Below are 22,396 nucleotides of genomic sequence, written 5' to 3'. Positions count from 1 at the left end.
CCCTGGGGGATTTTTAGGGATGTGGTCCCTGGGGGATTTTAGGGATGTGGTCCCTGGGGGTGCAGGGGTTGTGCTGTCGTGGGGGGCGATGCCGAGGGATGTGGTGGAGACACCCGGGGAGGTGACAGCACAGCGGCCCTGGGAGCAGGGACAGGGGGCTGCGGTGGGTGTAGCCCTGCAGGAGGAGCCTGGGGATGCAGGAGGAGCAGAGCCATGGGAATGCTGTGGAAATACGGGACTGGGGGGTCCAGGTGGCTGCAGGGGCATCCATGGGAGTGGCTCTGGGCATGTGGGGGACAGGAGCAGCCATGGGTGTGCCAGGAAGGGGACACAGCCTTGGAGCAGCCCCGTGCTGGACAGGCAGGAGGGATCCAGGCTCCATGGGGTTTTTGGCCAAGATTCCTTCCAAATGCCAGCTTGGAATTCCAGCACTGCTGCTGCTTGTGCTCAGCATCCTGCTCATCCCATCCTGCTCATCCCATCCTGCTCGTCCCATCCTGCTCGTCCCACCCTGCTCATCCCATCCTGCTCATCCCACCCTGCTCATCCCATCCTGTTCATCCATCCCATCCTGCTCATCCCATCCTGCTCATCCCACCCTGCTCATCCCACCCTGTTCATCCCATCCTGCTCATCCCGTCCTGCTCATCCCGTCCTGCTCATCCCATCCTGCTCTTCTCATCCTGCTCTTCTCATCCTGCTCATTCCATCCTGCTCATTCCATCCTGCTCATCCCACCCTGCTCATCCCATCCTGCTCTTCTCATCCTGCTCATTCCATCCCGTTCATCCCACCCTGCTCATCCCACCCTGTTCATCCCACCCTGTTCATCCATCCCATCCTGCTCATCCCACCCTGCTTGTCCCATCCTGCTCATCCCACCCTGCTCATCCCATCCTGTTCATCCATCCCACCCTGCTCATCCCGTCCTGCTGAGGATCTCTGGGACACTCCCGGGGCCAGCAGGGGCTGACAGCAGGGACAGGACCGTGGTGATGGAGCTGCTGCTCCTCTCCAGCCAGGAGCTTCCAGCACAAACTCAGAGCATCCCTGCAGCCAAGCACATCCCTGCTGCCGCACCATTCCTGGCTGGATCCGTCCCTATGGAGTGCTGCCTTCCCGCACACCCGGGCCAGAGCAGATTGGGACTCTATTTTCCCTCCATCCCTTGTCCCAGGTCCCTCTCCAGCTCTCCTGGAGCCCCTTTGGGCCCTGCAAGGGGCTCGGAGCTCTCTCTGGATCCTTCCCTTCTCCAGCTGAACACCCCCGGCTCTCCCAGCCTGGCTCCAGAGCAGAGGTGCCCCATCCCACACGGAATCCTTTAGGTTGGAGATGGCAAGAGGTGCCCGTTGGTTTGGCACAGACCTTGGAAGCAGCGGGATGCTGGGAGCAGGGATAAGCTCTGCCAGGGCTCTCACCTGACATTCCACAGAAAATTCCCGCTATTCCCTTAAAATTATCAGCCCTTGCTGTGGGCACAACAGAGTCACACAGAGCAGAGGAGGCTGGCAGGGAAAAAAAAAAAAAAAAAAAAAAAAAAAAAAAAAAAAAAAAAAGGGAAAAAACGCCTGGAAAAGTGTTGCTGTGCACGGCTTCGGTGTCTCCATGGCTACGGGAGCTCGCGGCAGACGTTCCCGGGGAACTCGGACGTGCCGGTGCCAATGGAGACCGCGGGGCTCATCCCCGCCGGGCAGGTCCCGCTCCCATCCCAGGGGAGCCGAACAAACGCCAGGAGAGATCCCGTCCCACGGCGCCGGGATGGAGGGAGCCGCCGGTCCGGCACGTTCTCAAAGCAAAGCCGAGCCGGTGATCCCGGGAATGCTGTGCCTGTATTCCCGGGAATGCTGAGCCTGTGTTCCCACGGAAAGCTGAGGCTGTATTCCCAAGGAAATCCGAGTTTGTGTTCCCAGGAAATCTGTGCCTGTATTCCCAAGGAAATCTGAGCCTGTATTCCCAAGGAAATCTGAGTTTGTGTTCCCAGGGAAAGCTGAGGCTGTATTCCCAAGGAAATCCGAGTTTGTGTTCCCAGGAAATCTGTGCCTGTATTCCCAAGGAAATCTGAGTTTGTGTTCCCAGGGAAAGCTGAGGCTGTATTCCCAAGGAAATCTGAGTTTGTGTTCCCAGGGAATGCTGAGGCTGTATTCCCAAAGAAAGCTGAGGCTGTATTCCCAAGGAAATCTGAATTTGTGTTCCCAGGGAAAGCTGAACCTCTATTCCCAAGGAAATCTGAGCCTGTATTCCCAGGGAAAACTGAGCCTGTATTCCCAAGGAAATCTGAGCCTGTATTCCCGAGGAAATCTGTGCCTGTATTCCCAAGGAAATCTGAGCCTGTGTTCCCAGGAAATCTGTGCCTGTATTCCCAAGGAAATCTGTGCCTGTATTCCCAAGGAAATCTGTGCCTGTATTCCCAAGGAAATCTGAGCCTGTATTCCCAGGGAAATCTGTGCCTGTATTCCCAAGGAAATCTGTGCCTGTATTCCCAAGGAAATCTGTGCCTGTATTCCCAAGGAAATCTGTGCCTGTGTTCCCAGGAAATCTGTGCCTCAGCTCCCAGGGAAAGCATGGGGAAGGTCCGGGCAGTGCTCACAGATCCCGCTGCAGTCGGAACCTGTCGGGATGTTTGGATCCATCCTTTCCCAGAGCAAACCTTGCTGGCAGGAAGGATCCATCAAAAACACGGTGGATTTTCAGGGTATTTTAAGAGGACGGTTTCATGAAGTTTCTGCTGCATTTGCGTTTAAAAAGAGAGGTATTTTTGGAAGTTTTTCCTTTCCCATTTCAAAATCTATGTAAATCCTGTCAGATAGTCCCAGTTCCCAATTAGCAGCACTGCAGCAGCCAAGGGAAAATGAATTAAAGCGGTTTTAAAAAGCACCTCAGCTGAAAACATCCCAGGGCAAGGCGAGATCGAGATCAAGGACAGAATAAAATCAATGGCTCCATCCCTTAACCCGTGGTCATTTCTCTCCGCAGGGCTGTTTGAAATCCAGCCATTCCAAGGTGTGGGATCCCATCTCCCTGCGGGATTCCCGGGGTTTTCCAGCCCTGCCCAAAGCTCTGTGTGCCCGCTTGGTGACAGCCACGGGCGGCGGTGGCACCTCCCAGCCCCTCGGAGCAGGGATGCTGTGTCAGGATCCAGCCACTCCCAGGGGATTTTTGGATGCTTTTTCCCTCTGTAAAACAAATTTCTGCTGCACTTCGCAGCCGCTGCCCAGCCCTCAGCGCCAGCATTTGGGATTTTCCTGATGCTGCTCCAGGTCCCCTCCTGCACTTCAAGGGGCTGAGCCAGGGAATCAGGGAATCGGGATTGGTTTGGCTTGGAAGGAACTGAAAACTGAACTGAAAACTCCCCCAATCCCACCCTTCCCACCACCCTGGCTGCTCCAAGCCCCATCCGACACTTGGACACCTCCAGGGATAGGGCAGCCACAGGCAGAACCTTTCCAAGAGGAATTTCCTCCCCGTGCTCCGTGGGGAGAAGGGTTGTCTAAGCCTCGGCTTTAATTAAGCTTTATTTATTTATTTAAATTGGCAGGAATAGTCAGAGCCAGAAGAATCCTCTCATCCCTCAGCAAACTCATCCCCTCCACCCAGCCTGACAAAGCCCCCGCTCCTTCCAGCAGCTCCAGGGAGAACTCACAGCTCTTGGAGCTGATCTGAGACAGGAGAAGAATCATTTTGGAATCATTCACCACAAAAAAAAAAAAAAAAAAAAGAAAGAAAAAAAAAAAAAAAAAGAAAAAAACCAACCCATCTCTGAGGCTTTGGCAGAGCAGCTGAGCTCTGGAGAGGCAGCACAGGAGGCTGCTGCTCCATGGATCTGGCCCAGCTCCCTTCCCAGATGAAAAACACCTCATTCAAAAAAAACCTCCCCCCTCTAATGAATTGTTCTTAAACGAGCTTGGTGCCCCGGGCTTGGCGCAGCTCTTCCCTCGGAGCTGTCATTTGGCAGGGATGTTTTGTGTGCTAAAGGCTGGAAAGGAGAGCCCCTGTGCCAGAAGGGCCCAGGGAGGACAATTCACCTGGCAGCGAGGGCTGCATCCCAAAAAAACCACATTGGAGGGAAGAACAGAGGAGCAGAGAGCACCGAGGGATCAGTGGGGACGCCCCGATCATCACATTCCATCAAATCCAGCATGGAATGGGAACTGGGAGAGAAATGCCTGAACAAAACCCTCAGGGCAGCGCTGGCTGTCCAAACTCCAGCACTGCAGGATTTGGGGTAAAATCCCCAACGCCTCGGGGTAACAGCGAGGGATGGCCCAGCCTGCCCAGGGGCAGCTGTGGCACCACAGAACCCTGGCATGGGCTGGGTTGGAAGAGGCCAAAACCATCATCTCATCCCAACCTCCCCTGAGGGTGGCACTCCCAGAGCAGCCGTGGCTGCCCCTGGATCGCCGGCGCTGCCCGGGGCCGGGCTGGAGCTCTGGAGCAGCCTGGGAAGGTGTGGGGGGTGTGGGGGCTCCGAGCCCCCCACGCCGGGGTGGGAACAGCCCACGGGGTGTCGGAGCCTGGCAGGGAGCAGCTCTGAGTCACCATGCCAGCATCCCCATCCCCATGGCAACCCCGCTTACCTTGGAGACATCCAAGGGATGGGATGGAGCCACGGGCACGGCTGGCACCATGTGGGACTGATTCAGTCAGAGAGAAACTGAGAGTTTCTAGCCAGGCAGGAGCCTGGGAAAGAGCTGGAGAAGAATGTAAATAATTCTTTATCTCTCTTGTTGTTCACACTGTTTATAGTTAAGTTCTGTCACTCTGCACCAATGCTGTGGGTTGTTTTCACTTCAGGACCAATGGAGTTGGTCCTCACAAAGCTCTGTATAAAAGAGCAGTGTATTTTGAATAAACCAGAGTTTTACTCTCAGGAGTTGGTCCTCACAAAGCTCTGTATAAAGAGCAGTGTATTTTGAATAAATCAGAGTTTTACTCTCAGGAGTTGGTCCTCACGAAGCTCTGTATAAAGAGCAGTGTATTTTGAATAAATCAGAGTTTTACTCTCACAGCCTTCTGGTCAGAGTCTCTTCATTCCCATCCTGCCTCGACAGCAGGGAGAAATTCTTCCCAGAGAGAGGGACTGACATTGGAAAGGGCTGCCCAGGGAGGGTTGGAGTCCTGCTCCTCAGCCCCAACCCAATCCAGGGTACAGAGGATGGGAGTTGGGTTTTGGGGGTCAGGGGGTGCTGGGGGTTATTGGAAGTTTTCCATTCGTGTGGTTTCTGCTTCTCTCCATGGCCCCTCTCAGGGTTTAGGATGGACTGTGGGTCTCAGATTCAGTCAAAGAGAGAAATGGAGAGCTTCTAGCCAGGAAAAAGCCTGGGAAAGAGCTGGAGAGAATGTAAATAATTCTTTATCTCTCTTGTTGTTCACATTGTTTATAGTTAAGTTCCATCACTTTGCACCAATGCTGTGGGTTGTTTTCACTTCAGGACCAATGGAGTTGGTCCTCACAAAGCTCTGTATAAAGAGCAGTGTATTTTGAATAAATCAGAGTTTTACTCTCAGCAGCCTTCTGATCAGAGTTTTCTCATTCCTGTCCTGCCTTGACAGCACCATGGAGCCCTCCAGGCCCTTCTCCACCAGGGCTGGAAAAGCCTCCAAGGCCACCAAGGATTAACCCAGCAGTGACAAGGCCACCACGACCCTGTCCCCAAGTGCCACAAACCCGTGGATTTTAAATCCCTCCAGGGGTGGGGACTCCAGGACAGCTGTGCCAGGGCTTTACAACCCTTTCCATGAAGGAATTTTCCCAATATTCAACCTAAAACCCCCCCAGCACAGCCTCTTGTCCTGTTGTCCCCTGGGAGCAGAGCTTGACCCGCCCTGGCCGTCCCCTCCTGTCAGGAGCTGTGCAGAGCCACAAGCCCCCCCTGATCCCCCTTTTCTCCAGGCTGAGCCCCTTCCCATCTCCCTCAGCCCCTCCTGGGGCTCCATCCCAGCATTCCAGCCCCTCACCCCAGCCTGGAGCATTCCCTGGGGTGCTGTGACCCTCACTGCCACCCCCAGCCTGCCCCGGGGATGCTCCAAGGAAAACATCCCAGCCCAGGGATGTTCAAAGCTCAGGACACTCGCAAGAGAAGAGGAACAACTGGAATTATTCTCTTTAATCACACTGGCAGGGCAGAGCTGTCCTACCTCACCCTCAGCACCACAGCAATCCTTGGATTTCCTCTCCAAATCTTTTCCCAACCTTCCTTTCCATGGGCAGCCTTGGCCCCCAAACCCCTCCAGCAGCCCAAATCCCACAGTTCCTGCTCCCCCTCAGACAGCCCCCCTGCTCTTCCTCCCAGGAGCATGAAGCTCGAGGAGAGAGTCCCAAACCCCACAGGAACCTGAATTTGGGGAAAATTTTTCATGATTTGGGATTTTCAAACCCCATTGTTCAGATTGGGCCTGAAAGGGGATTTTACCCCACGCTCCAGCAGCAAACTGGGGAAGTTTCTGCTCCTGGACCTGGGATCTGTGCAGGGATGAGGAGCACAGCTTTCCTCTTGGGAATGAGACAGGATGGGACAGAAAAATTCAGCGTTCCCAAAGCAGTTCCACTCCTCAGACACTCCCTGTCCTGTCCCACACCTTCCCCACCATCCCAAGGGATGCAGCTGTGGCTTTCCGTGACCAGAACCAACAACGTTCCCCCTGCCAAGCTGTGGATAAACAAATCTCACCGCTGGATATTTAAATATCAGCCCCATCCCAGCACCAACCTGAGGATCCAACACCTCCATGTGCAAAGTCCTGGTTGTATTTGGTTTGGGAAAGTGCAAGACACGGCAGGGACACGGGGCTGGAGCCTGGGCAGGAGATTGGCAGCCAGGAACCCCTCCAAGGCCTTTCCAAGGATCTCCAGGGGTGCCAGCAGGTGGGAATGAGAGCTCTGTGGGCTTCCCAGGAGCCTCCTGAGGCACGAGGATAAAGCAGCACCTGCTCGTCCCAGCCATTCCCGAGCAGGGATTCCCATTCCTCAGGGATTGGGATAACCAGGAGCTCTTCTCCCAAAATCCCCAGCCTGGGCTGCTCCCTGTGGGGAGTTCTGGGCTGGAGCTGCTTCCAGAGGGGTGGGAAGGGCCCAGCCCAGCCCTGCTCAGAGCACCTGCTCCGTGCTGGAGGAGGAAATGTCCAGCAGCCTCCAGGCCATGTAGGGGTTCAGCTCGTCCTGGTCCCGGCACAGGGCCCACACGTAGAGCATCCGCAGCACCTTGTCCTGCCAGGAATGCCAGGCATGGGGGCACGGCCACGCTGCCACCAGGGCACCCTGAGCTGCTTCCAGCCCACAGCTCCCATCCCTCCAACCCCACAGCTCCCATCCCTCCAACCCCACAGCTCCCATCCCTCCAACCCCACAGCTCCAATCCCTCCAACCCCAGAACTCCAATCCTTCCAACCTCAGAACTGCCATCCTTCCAAGCCACAGCTCCCATGCTTCCAGCCCACAGCTCCCATCCCTCCAACCCCAGAACTGCCATCCCTCCAACCCACAGCTCCAATCCTTCCAACCCCACAACTCCAATTCTTTCAACCCCAGAACTCCAATCCTTCGAGCTCCTTCCAACCCCAGAACTCCAATCCCTCCAACCCCACAACTCCAATCCTTTGAGCTCCAGGCCTAAAACTCCAATCCTATCAACCCCAGAACTCCAATCCTTCAAGATCCTTCCAATCCCAAAACTCCAATCCTTCAAGGTTCTCCCAACCTTAAAACCCAAATCCTTTGAGCTCCCTCAAACCCCAGAACTCCAATCCCTCCAACCCCAGAACTCCAATACCTCTGACCCCAGAACTCCAATCCTTCAAGGTTCTCCCAACCCTAAAACCCAAATCCTTCAAGCTCCTTCCTAGCCCACAACTCCAATCCATCGAGCCCCTTCCAAGCCCTAATCTCTGGGGATTTGAGGCTCCCCTCTCCCTAAACCTCCCCATGTTCAATATTCAGCAGCTGCTCAGCACTTCCACCCAAGCCCAGGCTCGTGATTAAAGCTGAGCTGTGGGCTCCACTGGAGAATTTGAATTCATCTCCCTGATTTATTGCAGCTCCGGAGGAATCCGACAGCAAACAGACTTTGATATCCTGTTCAATAATTATCCCATCAATATTTATCTCCCAGGAATGCAGGAATTTCATGCAGGGAATCACTGGATCAGCTCTTCCTGCCCTGGTTGTGAATCAGCCCAGAGCAGCCCCATCATTCTAATGAATCCCATTTTTCCAGCCTGGACCAAAGGCCAGGACTGCAAAAGCCAATATTTGTTAAATGCCTGTATTAATTCCAAGGAAAATGTGCTGGGAAGTGGCAGCTCCAGCACTGTCCCTATGTCCCCATGAGGTGTCACTGAGCCACTGAAGCCCAGGACAGGTTGGAGCTGCCACTTCCCAGCACATTTTCCTTGGAATTAATACAGGCATTTAACAATTAATACAGGCATTTAACAATTAATACAGGCATTTAACACCCTGGAAGGTGCCAGGGATTCCCAGGGCACTCTGGAAGGTGCCAGGGATTCACTGCCCAGATCATTCCCTGCTCCCTAAGAACCTCCCCGAGCCTGAGCTCCAAGCAGGGGTGGGCGTTCCCTGTAGGATTTTCATGGAATTCAGGCATTCTCTGTGAAGTGTGGGGTGCATTTGGGGTTTTTTCCAAATCCAGGGACTGAACTCTGCTCCCAGCCCGTTTGCCAGAGGGCTCAGCTCTGCCAGCGCCCTTCGGGAAAGGAAAAGGGGGAGGAAAACCCAGCAGGGCGAGGTGGGAATGGGATGGAGCTGGAGCTGCAGTGCGAGACCCCAAAGGTGTCCAGACCCCAAAGGTGTCCAGACCCCAAAGGTGTCCAGACCCCAAATGTGTCCCAGACCTCAAACATATCCCAGATCCCAAACGTGTCCCAGACCCCAAATGTGCCCCTGACCCCAAACGTGTCCAGATCCCAAACATATCCCAGATCCCAAACGTGTCCCAGACCCCAAATGTGTCCCAGACCTCAAACGTGTCCCAGATCCCAAACATGTCCCTGACCCAAAATGTGTCCCAGATCACAAACATATCCCAGATCCCAAACATGTCCCAGACCCCAAATGTGTTCAGATCCCAAATCTGTCCCAGATCCCAAACATGTCCCTGACCCCAAACATGTCCCAGCCCCCATACACATCCCAGACCTCAAATATGTCCCAGATTCCAAACATGTCCCAGACTCCAAACATGTCCAGATCCCAAACATATCCCACACCCCAAATGTGTCCCAGATCCCAAACATGTCCCAGACCCCAAATGTGTCCCAGACCCCACACGTGTCCCCACTCACCGGGTCCCCTTCCACCACCTCCCCTTGGTGGTTCTTGATCACCATCACCACCTGGGCCTGGAAGGTGATGATCAGCACTGGGCCCTGCTCCATCATCTTCCCCATGGCCAGCTGCAGGGAAGAGAATTCCACGGAGATCCATCACCCCATTCCTGCAGGGCCACGGAAGAGTTCCCACCACCCCACACACCCCCAGCGGAGAGATCACCCCATTCCTGCAAGGTCTGCAGTGGGAGATCCCAAACGTGTCCAAATCCCAAATGTGTCCAGACCCCAAACATGTCCACACCCCAAACATGTCCCAGACTCCAAACATGTCCCAAATCCCAAATGTGTCCAGACCCCAAACATGTCCAGACCCCAAACATGTCCACACCCCAAACATGTCCCAGACTCCAAACATGTCCCAAATCCCAAATGTGTCCAAATCCCAAACATGTCCAGACCCCAAACATGTCCCAGATTCCAAACACGTCCCAGACCCCTAACGTGTCCCAAACCCCAAACCTGTCCAAATCCCAATCATGTCCAGACCCACAACCCAAACGTGTCCCAAATCCCAATCTTTCCCCACACCCCAAATGTGTCCAGACCCCAAACATGTCCAGACCCCAAACAGGTCCCAAATCCCAAACATGTCCCAGACCCCAAACGTGTCCAAATCCCAAATGTGTCCAGATCCCAAACGTGTCCCAGACCCCAAACATTTCCAGACTCCAAACACATCCCAGACCCCAAGCGTGACCAGACTGGAAGAGTTCCCACACCCCAGACATTTCCAGCTCCCCTTTGGCTGTTCAATCACATCAATTCCATCATTCTGATATGATGGAAAAGCTGTTTCCCAAAAAAATTCCAAGTGAAAACATGGGAACTTTCAAAGCTTTCCCCAAAGTGTTGTGGATTTTTTCACTATTTTCCCAAGTCCAGCAATCTGGGAAATTGGAACGAGCTCTGCTCCGTGATTTCCAATTAGAAAGCAAAATCAAAGACACCCTGCTCGCCAAAAAAACGGAATTTTCTGAAGGAAATGCTTGGAATCAGAACATCCTGAGCTGGAAGGGACCCACAAGGATCAAACAGAGCCTTTTCTCCTGCTTTTAAATCAGTTTTTTTGCCAGGAAGTTGTTCTGAACCAGACAAAAACTGTATCAGAAAGACTTCAAGGTGGGAACCTTTTGTTTGCCAGATTTTTCCCCTCTATTCCCAGGCCATTCCATTAAATATTTTAAGACTTTATTCACTGGAATGCAAGAGGAGTGGAGATTCAAAATTCTTTTTTTTACTTTTAAAAACCCAGAAATCTTTTTTTTTTTTTTTACTTTTAAAAACCCAAAAATCCCTTTTTGCCCGTCTCTTGCATCCCCCTTTTTTTTTTTTTGTGGGAATGCAGGATGCCATGGGATGCTCTGCTGCTCTTTAGCGCAGGAATTTCTGCCTGTGCTGCCCCAAAAAGGAATTCACAGGGACTGAGGACAGCAGGATTTTCCTCTTTTGAAATGTTCCCAAACATTTCTGTTTTATCCCTAATAAAGGAAGCAGCACCAGGACAAGGCTGGGCTGTGTCACAAAGGAATAAATTTATTTATAGGGTGATTTTCCTGTTCCCTGAGGGAATTTCAACAGCTCTGCAACGTTCCCATGCCTGATCCCAGGGAATGAGCTCCATCCCAATGCACACCTGGAGCTCAATTTATTAGGAAATAAAAACCAGCTTTTCACCCAAACCCAAGCCTAGCTCAATTTTCAAGATATTTTAGATGCCATCCATAACCCCACAGCATCCAGTGGGATTGCAGCAGGAGTGTCCCTGATCAGAGCATCCCTCCCAGCCTTCCCGTTGGGATGATTCCTCAGGGCTGGGATCCCTGGGAATTCCTGTCCCTGGAACAGCTCCAGCTCCCCCCAAAAGCACCTGGAGAGCACCTGGAATGTGGCCAAGTCAGCCCAGAATCCCTGGCTTGGGTGGGAAGGACCTTAAAGCCCTTCCAGTTATGGGATTTTCCTTCCAGCACTGGGATTTCCCTTCCAGCACTGGGATTTCCCTTCCAGTTATAGGATTTCCCTTCCAGAAATGAGATTTTCCCCTCTAGCCCTGGGATTTCATTTCCAGCACTGGGATTTCCCTTCCAGCACTGGGATTTCCCTTCCAGCACTGGGATCTCCCTTCCAGAAATGAGATTTCCCTTCCAGCACTGGGTTTTCCCCTTCCTGCACTGGGATTTCTCTTCCAGCACTGGGATCTCCCTTCCAGAAATGAGATTTCCCCTCCAGCACTGGGATTTCCCTTCCAGCACTGGGATTTCCCCTCTGGGAGCAGAAAAGCCAAACCCCAGAGTTCAAACCCAGAATTCAGGGCAAAGAAGGTTGGATTTGCTGATCCCGGAGGATTTTTCCAACCTTCCTGATCCTAAAAAAAGCCCTGCTGAGCCCATGAGTTTAATTCCTCCCCCAGAAGAGAAGCTGGGCAGGGAACTCACGTCGATGTTGTCGATGTCCAGGATCCTGGAGTGGAACTGGAGCCCCAAAGCCTTGGCCTGCTGGATGGGATGGGCCAGCTGGCTGTAGGTCTGAGGGGTGAACAAATTTGGGTTGGGAATTGTTTGGAATTGTTCTGTCATCATCAAAAAAACAAAAACAAAAACAAAAACAACAAAAAAACCAACCAACCAACCAAACAGAAAAAAAAAAACCAAACCAAAAGAAAAAAAAAAAAGGAATTTTTGCTTGGAGAGAGCCACCAAAAAAAAACCCAAAAAAAACCCACGAGAAAATGCCACATTTTTTGTAAATGTGCTGAAGGAAGGGATTAAAGAACTGCAGGAAATGGTCTGGGATTCACAAAAATCCCACTAAAATCCCACTTTTCCTGGGCAGAATGTGAGGAACTGAGAGCACCTGAGAGAGCTGAGGGACTCACAACTGGATGGAACAACAAGGAAAAACAGGGAAAAGCAGGATAAAGCAAGGAAAAGCAGGGAATAGGAAGGAAATCCAGGAAAAAAGAGGGAATTCAGTATCACAATCACCATCTCAGCACCCGTGGGATCCATTAAGAGGTTTTATCCCCCAGGTTTTCAGGGATAGGATTCCCATTTCCTCCCCTGGCTTATCTGACTGATTACTCTTGACTTGGAGCTTCACTTCCAATTCCAGCTGCCTTGGGAATGTTTATGATTTTGGGCTCACAAACTGCCCTGAAGCTGCTGCTTCCCTCCAGAGCAATCCAAGGTGTCATTCCCAAGGTTGCTGGAAGGAGGGAAGAGTCTCTGCTTTTAGACTGGATTATTGTTACAAAAAATAAAAAATAAAAAAAGCTCATCAGGATTTATTAAATTGAAAAAAAAATTGGCTCTCCCAGCCCTCTGGTGGTGGGGAACAGCACAGGGAATTCACTTGAAGAAATTCAGCTCTTGAATTATTTTGGATTTGGAAGAGCAGAATTATTTTGGATTTACAGCACGATAATTTTGGAGGAACAAAGACCCAAATAAAAGCCCACCAACACTGTCAGGAAAGGCTCTGCTTTCAGGAACTCCCTGAATTCCAACCCCTCAAAATAACCCCATTTTCATGGAAGAATCCCAAGTTTTGGGGAGGTTTTTGGGAGCTTCACTCACGGCCTCATAGCACCAGTCCTTGAGGATGTCGAGCTCTCCGGAGATCAAAGCCTGGGGAGGAAATCACACAGAAGATTTTAAAGCTCCTCCTATATCAAAGTGGGACTAATCAGCCCTTCCAGCAGCAAAACACCTTAAATCCCACATTTTGTGGGACTCCAGGGGGAAATTGGAGCTGCAAAGGGGAACAGCAAAAAGGATTTCGATAAAAACACAGGAGCTGAAGCCAAGGGACATAAACCTTTGGATAATTAAACTCTCTTAAAGCTCCCAGCTGAACCTTCCCAATAAATCTTCCTGTTCAACCTGCCAGAGAGGCAGCAGAGTTCCCAGAGCTCAGAAATCCTGGGATCAAACAGGAGCAGAGCTGCCATTTTCCACACTGAAAAATTCAGGGCACAGAAGGAACAGAAGAATCCCATGTTTGGCTCCTCAAGCCCCAGTTTTTCCAGTCTCTCAGAAGAATTCCTGCTTTATTTCAAATCCCTAATTCAGAACAATTCCTGCTCTATTTCAAATCCCAAATTCCCCCTGCCTTTCCTGCTGCAGTTACAGGGTGTCAGGGACCCACATCCATTTACAGTCACATCTCCCATCACTGAGTCCTTAAAAACCTCAAATTCCAAACACTTCCATGACCATTGGTCACAACCTGCTGCTCTTCCTAAATCCCAGATCATAAACCAGGAGCACATCCCAAATTTCTTTCCTTACCCCTCTGCTATCATCATTTGCTCACCCACTTCTTTCCGATCCCACCTCATTTGTTGTTTTCCAGGCCAAAAAAATAATTTATTATCTCACAGTTTGAACCCAAATGTGGGATCCAATTCCTCTCCCAAAGTTCTGTGCAAAGCTGGAGAAGCAAATCCTGTCCCAGCATTTGATTTTAGCAATGGAAAAGTTTTAAAAAAAAAGCATTTTCCATGGGGAAATAAAGGGGGAAATGAAGGGAAGGAATGGCTGAGTGACCTCCAGGACGTTGGGGATGATGTCCCGCTCACACTGCTTCAGGAAGCGATCCTTGTCGAAGGAGGGATCCACCTTGAGGATCTCCGTCAGCACCTCGGACATTTCTGTCTTGGAGAACAATCCCCCTGCAAAAACATCTCAGTGAGGTGCTGGCACTGCCACCAGCACCAGGAAACGGGGACAGAGCTCTGGGGACAGAAAAGAGAGGAAAACTCACCAGGAAATGGGGACAGAGCAGAGGGAGGAAAAGGGAAAAATCACCAGGAAACAGGGACAGAGCAGAGGGAGGAAAAGGGAAAAATCACCAGGAAACAGGGACAAAGCAGAGGGAGGAAAAGGGAAAAATCACCAGGAAACAGGGACAGAGCAGAGGGAGGAAAAGGGAAAAGTCACCAGGAAACAGGGACAGAGCAGAGGGATGAGAAGGGAAAAATCACCAGGAAACAGGGACAGAGCAGAGGGAGGAAAAGGGAAAAGTCACCAGGAAATGGGGACAGAGCTCTGGAGGAAAAGCCACCCTGGGAACGCTTCCAGCCTTGAAGCTCAAGCTGAGCTGGATCCCAAGCACTGCCCTCCCATCCCTGAACTGGAGAAGGAGCCAGGGATGCTGTGGGAGCTCTGGGACGTGCCCAGGGCTGGCAGCCCCAGAGCAGGGGCTGAGCAGGGGCTGAGCAGAGGCTGAGCAGGGGCTGAGCAGGGGCTGAGCAGGGGCTGAGCAGGGGCTGAGCAGGAGCAGAGCAGGGGCTGAGCAGGAGCAGCAGGAGCAGAGCAGAGGCTGAGCAGGGGCAGAGCAGGAGCAGAGCAGGGGCTGAGCAGGGGCAGAGCAGGGGCAGAGCAGGGGCTGAGCAGGGGCAGAGCAGGGGCTGAGCAGGAGCAGCAGGAGCAGAGCAGGGGTTGAGCAGGAGCAGAGCAGGGGCTGAGCAGGGGCTGAGCAGGGGCTGAGCAGGAGCAGAGCAGGGGCTGAGCAGGGGCAGAGCAGGGGCAGAGCAGGGGTTGAGCAGGAGCAGAGCAGGAGCAGCAGGAGCAGAGCAGGGGCAGAGCAGGGGCTGAGCAGGGGCAGAGCAGGGGCTGAGCAGGAGCAGCAGGAGCAGAGCAGGGGTTGAGCAGGAGCAGAGCAGGAGCAGCAGGAGCAGAGCAGGGGCTGAGCAGGAGCAGAGCAGGGGCTGAGCAGGGGCTGAGCAGGAGCAGAGCAGGGGTTGAGCAGGAGCAGAGCAGGGGCTGAGCAGGAGCAGAGCAGGGGTTGAGCAGGGGCTGAGCAGGGGCTGAGCAGGGGCTGAGCAGGGGCTGAGCAGGAGCAGAGCAGGAGCAGCAAGAGCAGCAGGGGCAGAGCAGAGCAGGAGCAGAGCAGCAGCAGCAGCAACAGCAGGAGCAGCAGGAGGAGCAGGAGCAGAGCAGGAGCAGAGCAGGGGCAGAGCAGGACCAGAGCAGGAGCAGCAGGAGCAGCAGGAGCAGCAGCAGCAGCAGCAGCAGCAGCAGGAACAGCAGGAGCAGAGCAGGAGCAGAGCAGGGGCAGAGCAGAACAGGAACAGCAGGAGCAGAGCAGGAGCAGCAGGAGCAGCAGGAGCAGCAGGGGCAGAGCAGGAGCAGCAGGGGCAGAGCAGGAGCAGCAGGGGCAGAGCAGAGCAGGAACAGCAGGAGCAGCAGGAACAGCAGCAGCAGCAGGGGCAGAGCAGAGCAGAGCAGGAGCAGCAGGACCAGAGCAGGAGCAGCAGGAGCAGCAGGAGCAGCAGAAGCAGCAGGAGCAGCAGGAGCAGCAGGAGCAGCAGGAGCAGAGCAGAACAGGAACAGCAGCAGCAGCAGGGGCAGCAGCAGCAGCAGGGGCAGAGCAGGAACAGCAGGAACAGCAGGGGCAGCGGGGCTGTCCCGTACCCAGCAGGCCGGTGACACGGTCGGTGACGGCGCGCGACGCGCGGATGAAGGCGTTGTCGCTCTCGTCGTACTTCATCTTCATCTCAAAGAACCCTGCCAGGGGAACACAGAGCTCAGAGCCCGCCCAGCTCACCCCTGACACTAAAAGGGGATTTAGGGTTAAAAGGAAAATTAAGCTTTGTAGGCCCCGAAAAGAAAAATAAATACCCTGAGTACATGAATTCCTTGTACCTTGCTAGAACTGCACCTGTGTAGCTAGTACAGGATAAATGATATAATTGTTAGATGTGATGATTGGTTAGTAATTAAATATAATTACTGTTTAATCGTAATGAGAAACTGTGGTCAGGGGCCTAAGACAGATCATGAGAAACTCATGTCAATGTATACAACAGAACAATGTAAGTTTAATAATTAATATGTAAGTTAAATGTAAGAATAATAATGAGAAACTGTGGTCAGAGGCCTAAGACAGATCACGAGAAACTCATGTCAATGTATACAACAGAACAATGTAAGTTTAATAATTATTATTTAAGTTATATAAAGATCAAATATAAAATTTCAGCTTTCAGCTCAAAAGCCACGTCGGATTTGGGTCTGCACCCCTGATTCCCAGAGCTCTCAATAAAAGCACCTGCATAGAATCATATCCTGTGCTGATGTGTGTTCCTGCAGGGAATGTCCTGCAGGGTCCAACCTCTCCTCAATCCCTTTGTTCAGCACCAGGCACCAGCTGGGAGTTGGTTTTCTCCCCATTTTATTCCCCATTTTTCTCCCCATTTTATTCCCCATTTTTCTCCCTGTTTTATTCCCCATTTTTTTCCCATTTCCCCACAACGTTCTGATCTCTCAGCAACTCCTCCTCTGCTAACACTCAGATTTAACACCTCTGGGAATGGTATTTATCCAGTGGAACGAGCAAATTCAGGATTAGGCTCACTCTGAGCAGTGGTGGAGCGTCCATCCCTGGAGGTGGCACTCAGGGCCCTGGGGGTGACAGGGTGGGAACAGGGACAGGTTGGACTTGAAGGTCCTGGAGGTGTTTTCCAACCTCAATTCTGGGATTGTCTCCGGGGCATTTGCACTAGGAACAGCCTCAGATGATATCAAAGCTGAGCTTTACATTCCAGAGAGATCACAGGATTTTTATTTTTTTTTGTTAAAGTGTTTCACCAATTTGGAAGTTGTGTGAAACTCCCTCGATTTTTTCAGGATTTTCCTTGTTTTAAGCTGCAGCTGGGGAGGAGCAGAGCTGTTTTCTCTGTCCCTGGTGCCAGAACAAAGCTGAGGAGGGAGGAACAGGAAACCCCACGAGTTCAGCTCCCTCTGAGCAGGGTTTGCTGCTCCCAGCACAGATGGAGCAGCCTGGAGGAGCTGCAGAGCTCTCAGCTCTGCCTCCAAACCCACAGAGAAAAGTCGGAATTCGGGATTTGGAATTTGAGATTTGGAATTTGGGATTTGATGGGAGCAGATCCAGGAGGGAGCAGGGCTGGGAAGGGAATGTGCTCAACTCACTGTTGAAAACCACGTTGTTGTCCTTGAAATCTTTCCACTGCTGGTACCACTTGGAGTCTTTATGCAGCACCATGCCCATGGCTTCCCTAGAGAGGGCAGAAAACAGGGATAAAATGTGGATATTTGGGAAAAATTAACTTGTAACAAATACAGACAACACCCTGAGGAATATCCCTGCAGCACTTGGCATCACTGAGGCTGAGACAGCACAGAAATGATGAGCTCAATTACAAGATAAATTATGGCCTCATCAATTACAAAATAAATTACCCCATAAATGATAGCCCCATAAATGATCCACCAGACAAATGAAGCACCAGACAAATAAAAAAACCAAATAAATAAAACATCAGATAAACAAAACTCTAGATAAATAAAGCAGTAGACAAATAAAACTCAGAGGAGAAAAGCAGCCCAGAAAAAAGGAGCTCAGCCTTAGTCCAGCAGCAGGAAGTTAAAACTGAACACAAAACAATGCTCAGCTCAGAACATTAAATTTCCCCTTTAGAATTTGAATTTTCCAGGAAGATCCGGGATTATCCACTCCTGCTGGGAATGTGCTCCCATCCCACAGCTCCTGGATTTTCATCCCTGATCTGGTTTTTACCTTTTCCATCCAATTACACACAGAAATATTCCCCCCCCAAGAGGATCCCCCACGTACTCATTGGCTTCAAACACTCGCTGCTCTTTAATCCTCTCTCCGGAATATTCCGTCCGCTTCCGGAGCCGCTCCGGGCGTCTGTAGGGACCAGTTTGTCCCAAAACACTCTCATCTATTTCTTTCTTAACAGTTTCTACTCCCTGCAAGGCAAACAGCCCCGTTAGTGTGGATTTATTGCTCTTCCAGAAGCTGAAAAATCCCATCCTGCAATGGTTCGGGAGAGCAAAAGGCCCTGGGCACTGCCAGGGCTGGGGCAGGCACAGCTTGGCAATAAAACATTGGCTGTTTTCTGTATTTCCTGCAAAAAGAGGGATTTAAGGAAGTTTAAATCACGCTGGAGAGGAATATTTTCCAGCCTGCAGCACGCAGCTCCCCAGGAGCTCAGCCCTGCCAGGTGCACAGCTCACAGGGGAGGTGCCTGCTGGATTTCACCCCAAAGCTCCCCAAAAAAAGCCACTCCCGAGGCTCAGGGAGCTGAGGGAGCAGTACCTGGGAGATGGCTTTGAAGGCTGCAGTCCTGCCCAGCTTCTCCCCTCCCCTGGTCACCGACTCTGCAGACTGTTTGGCCGTTTTGGCAGCTTCCTCCACCCCCTCCTTGATCTTCCTGCCCAGGTCACTCCTGCTGACCTCATCCAAACTCTGCAAGGGAAAAAAAGGAAAAATCAATGCAGCTCCATCCCTCATCCCCTCTCCCGGAGCCCCTTTACCCCTGCCAGGGGCTCTGAGCTCTCCCTGGAGCCTTCTCCTCTCCAGCTGAGCACCCCCAGCTCTCCCCAGAGGGGCTCCAGCCCTGGGAGCAGCTCCAGGGGCTCCTCTGGACTCTCTCCAGCAGCTCCACATCTTTATTTTGGGCTCCCAAAGCTGCAGGTGGGGTTTCTTTCTTCTCCATCCCTCAGATTCCAGGGGAATCCCTGGCTGGGTTTCCTCTGACCACACCCAGTTCATTATTTTATGAATGCCTCTGGTTTTAAAAGCTCCAGGAACAGCAGGAGCTGCCAGCAATAATGACAATTCCAGCCCCCCAAAAGCCCAACTTCAGCAGAGCTGCCCTGAGGAAAAGTCCTTTTACCTCTTTAACTGTCCCTGTTATTTCTTCAAGTTTCTTTTTAATCACTTCTGAGGTCTTCACTGTTTCAGACTCAATGGTTTTCTGGGGGAAAAGAACATTAATCAAGAGACAGAAACTACTGAAAGCCAGCTTGGAATGGAGCACAATCCATTAAGGCTGGAATTGAGGGCAGAAAAAGCAACATTTCAGGAGTTCATGGCCTGAGTCAGCAGCAGCAGCAGCTCAGCTTTGCAAATGATGATGTTCAGAGCACTCTGAACAGTGCAAAAAAAACCATTTGATGCTCAATTTAATGCCTCATTATTTGATCTGCTCAGAAATGCAGCCAAGTGTCTGCTGGAAAGACTTTCCATTAAAAAAAAACAAACTAACTAAAAAAAACCCACAAAAAAATCCCCCAAACATTCCAACAAATAAACACTCTGAGGCATCCATTTAAGAGTGAGTGCTTCCAGCCAAGCAGAACTTCTCCTGAACAGTTCAGCTGTGGATTGAAACGTTCACCCAGAGCAGTAAAAGCTCAATAAAGCAGGGAACAAAGCAGGGAACAAAGCAGGGAACACCCAAACACTCACATATTTCCTCCTTGCTTCCCGCAGCGCATCCGACTCCTCCAGCTTTTTCGCTTCATCTCGGAATTTTTTAATGCTTTCCTTCATCTCTTTGTTTTTGGCCAACTCCTGTTTGATGTTCTCCACAAAACCTGAGATGAATCCCTTCCTTCCTCCCGAGGAGTAGCATCTGGACTGGAGAAAAGCATTCCATGTTGGAGAATCCCAAGGAATTGGAGCAAACGGGACTCAAATAATTCAAGTTTTGAAGGCAGGAGCTTGACGGGCTTGAGGCAAGCCCTGGATTGCTTTTTTGAACGTGTGGAAAACGTGGAGCTACTTGGAAAAGCAGCAGCTGAGCCTCCAAAGAGCCACATGGCCAATGGATTTCATGGAATCTCCAGATGGATTGGGTTGAAAGGGCTTAAATCCCAGGCAGCTCCACCCCCTGCCACGGGCTGGGACACCTCCCACTATCCCGGGCTGCTCCAAGCCCTGTCCAACCTCAGCCGCCCCAAAAATTTCTTGAATTCCATTCAAAAAGTGAAGATTTTCAGCCTGGAACTGGCACTTCCCAGAGCCACATCCCCATCCAGCTCAGGACTCTGCTGAGAACACAATTTGGGGTGGAAATGGAATAAATTCAGGTGGGACCAACCTGAGGGGTGCCCAGGGCAGGGCTGCTGATCCTGTGCAGGGAACTCCTGGGGAAGGCAGGGATGGGATAACGCCTGGAGAGCAGCCACAGGCCACTGAGGAGACATTTCTGCAAAAAACCAGCACAGCAGGAGCTCAGGGAATGCCCCAAGAGCTGCCAGCACCCGGATTTGGGACAGCAGCGATGCACAAATCCACGCTGGAGCTGAAACGTGAGAAGCACAAGGGTTTTTTTTTTCTGGGAAAACTCCAAGCACAACTTTTTTCCCAGCTCTGGAGGATCCCAGAACCATCCCTGGATGGTTCTGCTGCCCTTGCCAAAGTCAAACCTGCAGATTCCAGCTCTGGAGGATCCCAGAAAAATCCCTGGATGCTTCTGCTGCCCTTGCCAAAGTCAAACCTGCAGGTTCCAGCTCTGGAGGATCCCAGAACAATCCCTGGATGGTTCTGCTGCCCTTGCCAAAGTCAAACCTGCAGGTTCCAGCTCTGGAGGATCCCAGAACAATCCCTGGATGCTTCTGCTGCCCTTGCCAAAGTCAAACCTGCAGGTTCCTGTTCTGGAAGGGGTCAGGGCTCACAGCAGGGGAAAATCAGGGAAATCCCACAAAAAAAATCTGTGTTTGCTCAAGAACAGCACAAGAAGCTGGGGGCAGGAGAGCTCCCGGCCACGGGCACGAAGGGATCAGAAATCCCACAGATCCCGGCCAAAGGCACGAAGGAGCAGGAATCCCGCAAATCCCGTGTCACACCGGGCACGAAGGCAGCAGGAATCCCGCAGCTCCCGGCCAAGGGCACGAAGGGAGCAGGAATCCCGCAAATCCCGTGTCACACCGGGCATGAAAGGAGCAGGAATCCCGCAAATCCCGTGTCACACCGGGCTCATCCCGGCCCCTCCGGCTCACGGTGCGCTCCGTATGCGGCTCCCGCCGCTCACGGCAAAGCCGCCCCGGCGAAACCCCGGGAGCCCGGAGGGGTTGGGCTGGAGGAGCCTCGACCCCTCCCAATCCCGGGGACACGGCCCCGCCGGGGCTCATCCCGCCGGGCCGGGCGGGAGCGGCGGCGGGACCGGGCCCCGCCTGGCCCGGGTGTCCGCACCGGGGGCTGCCAGCGCCGGGCTGGGTGCGGGACAGCCCCGCCGGCCCGAGAGGCCCCGCCCCGGCCCCGGCCCGGTCCCGGCCCGGTGCCCCCGCGCTCACCCGGCACCCTCCGGCCGCCGCCATCGCCCCGCGCGCCCCGTGACCGCCGCGCGCCGCCGCGCCGTGACGTCACTGCCGCGCGCCGCCCGCGCCACGTGGCCGCGACCGGCGGCACCGGGCGGGACCCCCGGGGCTGTCCCGGACCCTCCCCGGGACCATTCGGGACTGCCCCGGACCCTCCCCGGCCCCACCGGGACCCCCGGGACTGTCCCGGACCCTCCCCGGGACCATTCGGGGCTGTCCCGGACCCTCCTCGGGACCCCCGGGGCTGTCCCGGACCCTCCCCGGCCCCACCGGGACCCCCGGGGCTGTCCTGGACCCTCACCGGGCCCAATTCGGGGCTGTCCCGGACTCTCCCCGGGACCATTCGGGGCTGTCCCGGACCCTCCCCGGGACCATTCGGGGCTGTCCTGGACCCTCCCCGGCCCCACCGGGACCCCCGGGGCTGTCCCGGACCCTCACCGGCACCATTCGGGACCCTCCCCGGCCCCATTCGGGGTTGTCCCGGGCCTTTCCCGGCCCCACCGGGACCCCCGGGGCTGTCCCGGACCCGGCCTGGCCCCACCGGGGCTATCCCCTACCCTCCCCAGCCCCACCGGGAACGCCCCGGGTCTCCCCCATGCCCCACACCTGATCCGTTTACGTTAAAAGCGTTTCCTAGAGGAAAAGGAAATCTCCACTGCACCTGCACCAAGTGTCCCTTACCCGCCTGGGCCAGACACCCCCACAGGAAAGAAAAAAAAGAGATTTTTAACCCCATTTGCAGCCCAGGCCTTCTCAATGGCATTAACACAACCCAGGGGAGATTTTTTAAAACCAGCATTGCCACTAGAGAAAAACCTTGAGCTGGGATTGCCCATGGATTAGGTGGGACACAGGAGAGAAGATCCTGCACCCTTGGACACATCTTAAAGAGGTTCTGTCAGAAATCAGGAGAACACTGGATTTTTTTTTTTTTTTTTACAAACTGGACTTTGCTGAGC

General features: G+C 53.0%; 1 protein-coding gene across 1 annotated transcript; it reads right to left on the bottom strand.

The window, feature by feature from the left end:
- Positions 1–6,089: 6,089 nt before the first annotated feature.
- On the bottom strand, positions 6,090–21,478 carry TIMM44 (translocase of inner mitochondrial membrane 44). Its single transcript, XM_077788836.1, has 13 exons — positions 21,414–21,478; positions 20,219–20,326; positions 19,585–19,755; positions 19,010–19,090; positions 18,430–18,579; positions 17,941–18,080; positions 17,277–17,362; positions 15,759–15,851; positions 13,890–14,014; positions 12,918–12,968; positions 11,778–11,867; positions 9,298–9,408; positions 6,090–7,204 (listed from the first exon to the last, which is right to left on the bottom strand). Exons 1-13 carry the CDS (start codon positions 21,435–21,437, stop codon positions 7,085–7,087), a joined length of 1,350 nt encoding a protein of 449 aa, XP_077644962.1. The 5' UTR covers positions 21,438–21,478; the 3' UTR covers positions 6,090–7,084.
- Between the last annotated feature and the right edge of the window lie 918 nt (positions 21,479–22,396).

This window comes from Lonchura striata, chromosome 28 (assembly GCF_046129695.1).
Source record: "Lonchura striata isolate bLonStr1 chromosome 28, bLonStr1.mat, whole genome shotgun sequence".
Taxonomy (NCBI): domain Eukaryota; kingdom Metazoa; phylum Chordata; class Aves; order Passeriformes; family Estrildidae; genus Lonchura; species Lonchura striata.
The sequence above is the reverse complement of the archived record's forward strand: the minus strand, read 5'-3'. Positions and strand labels throughout refer to the sequence as shown.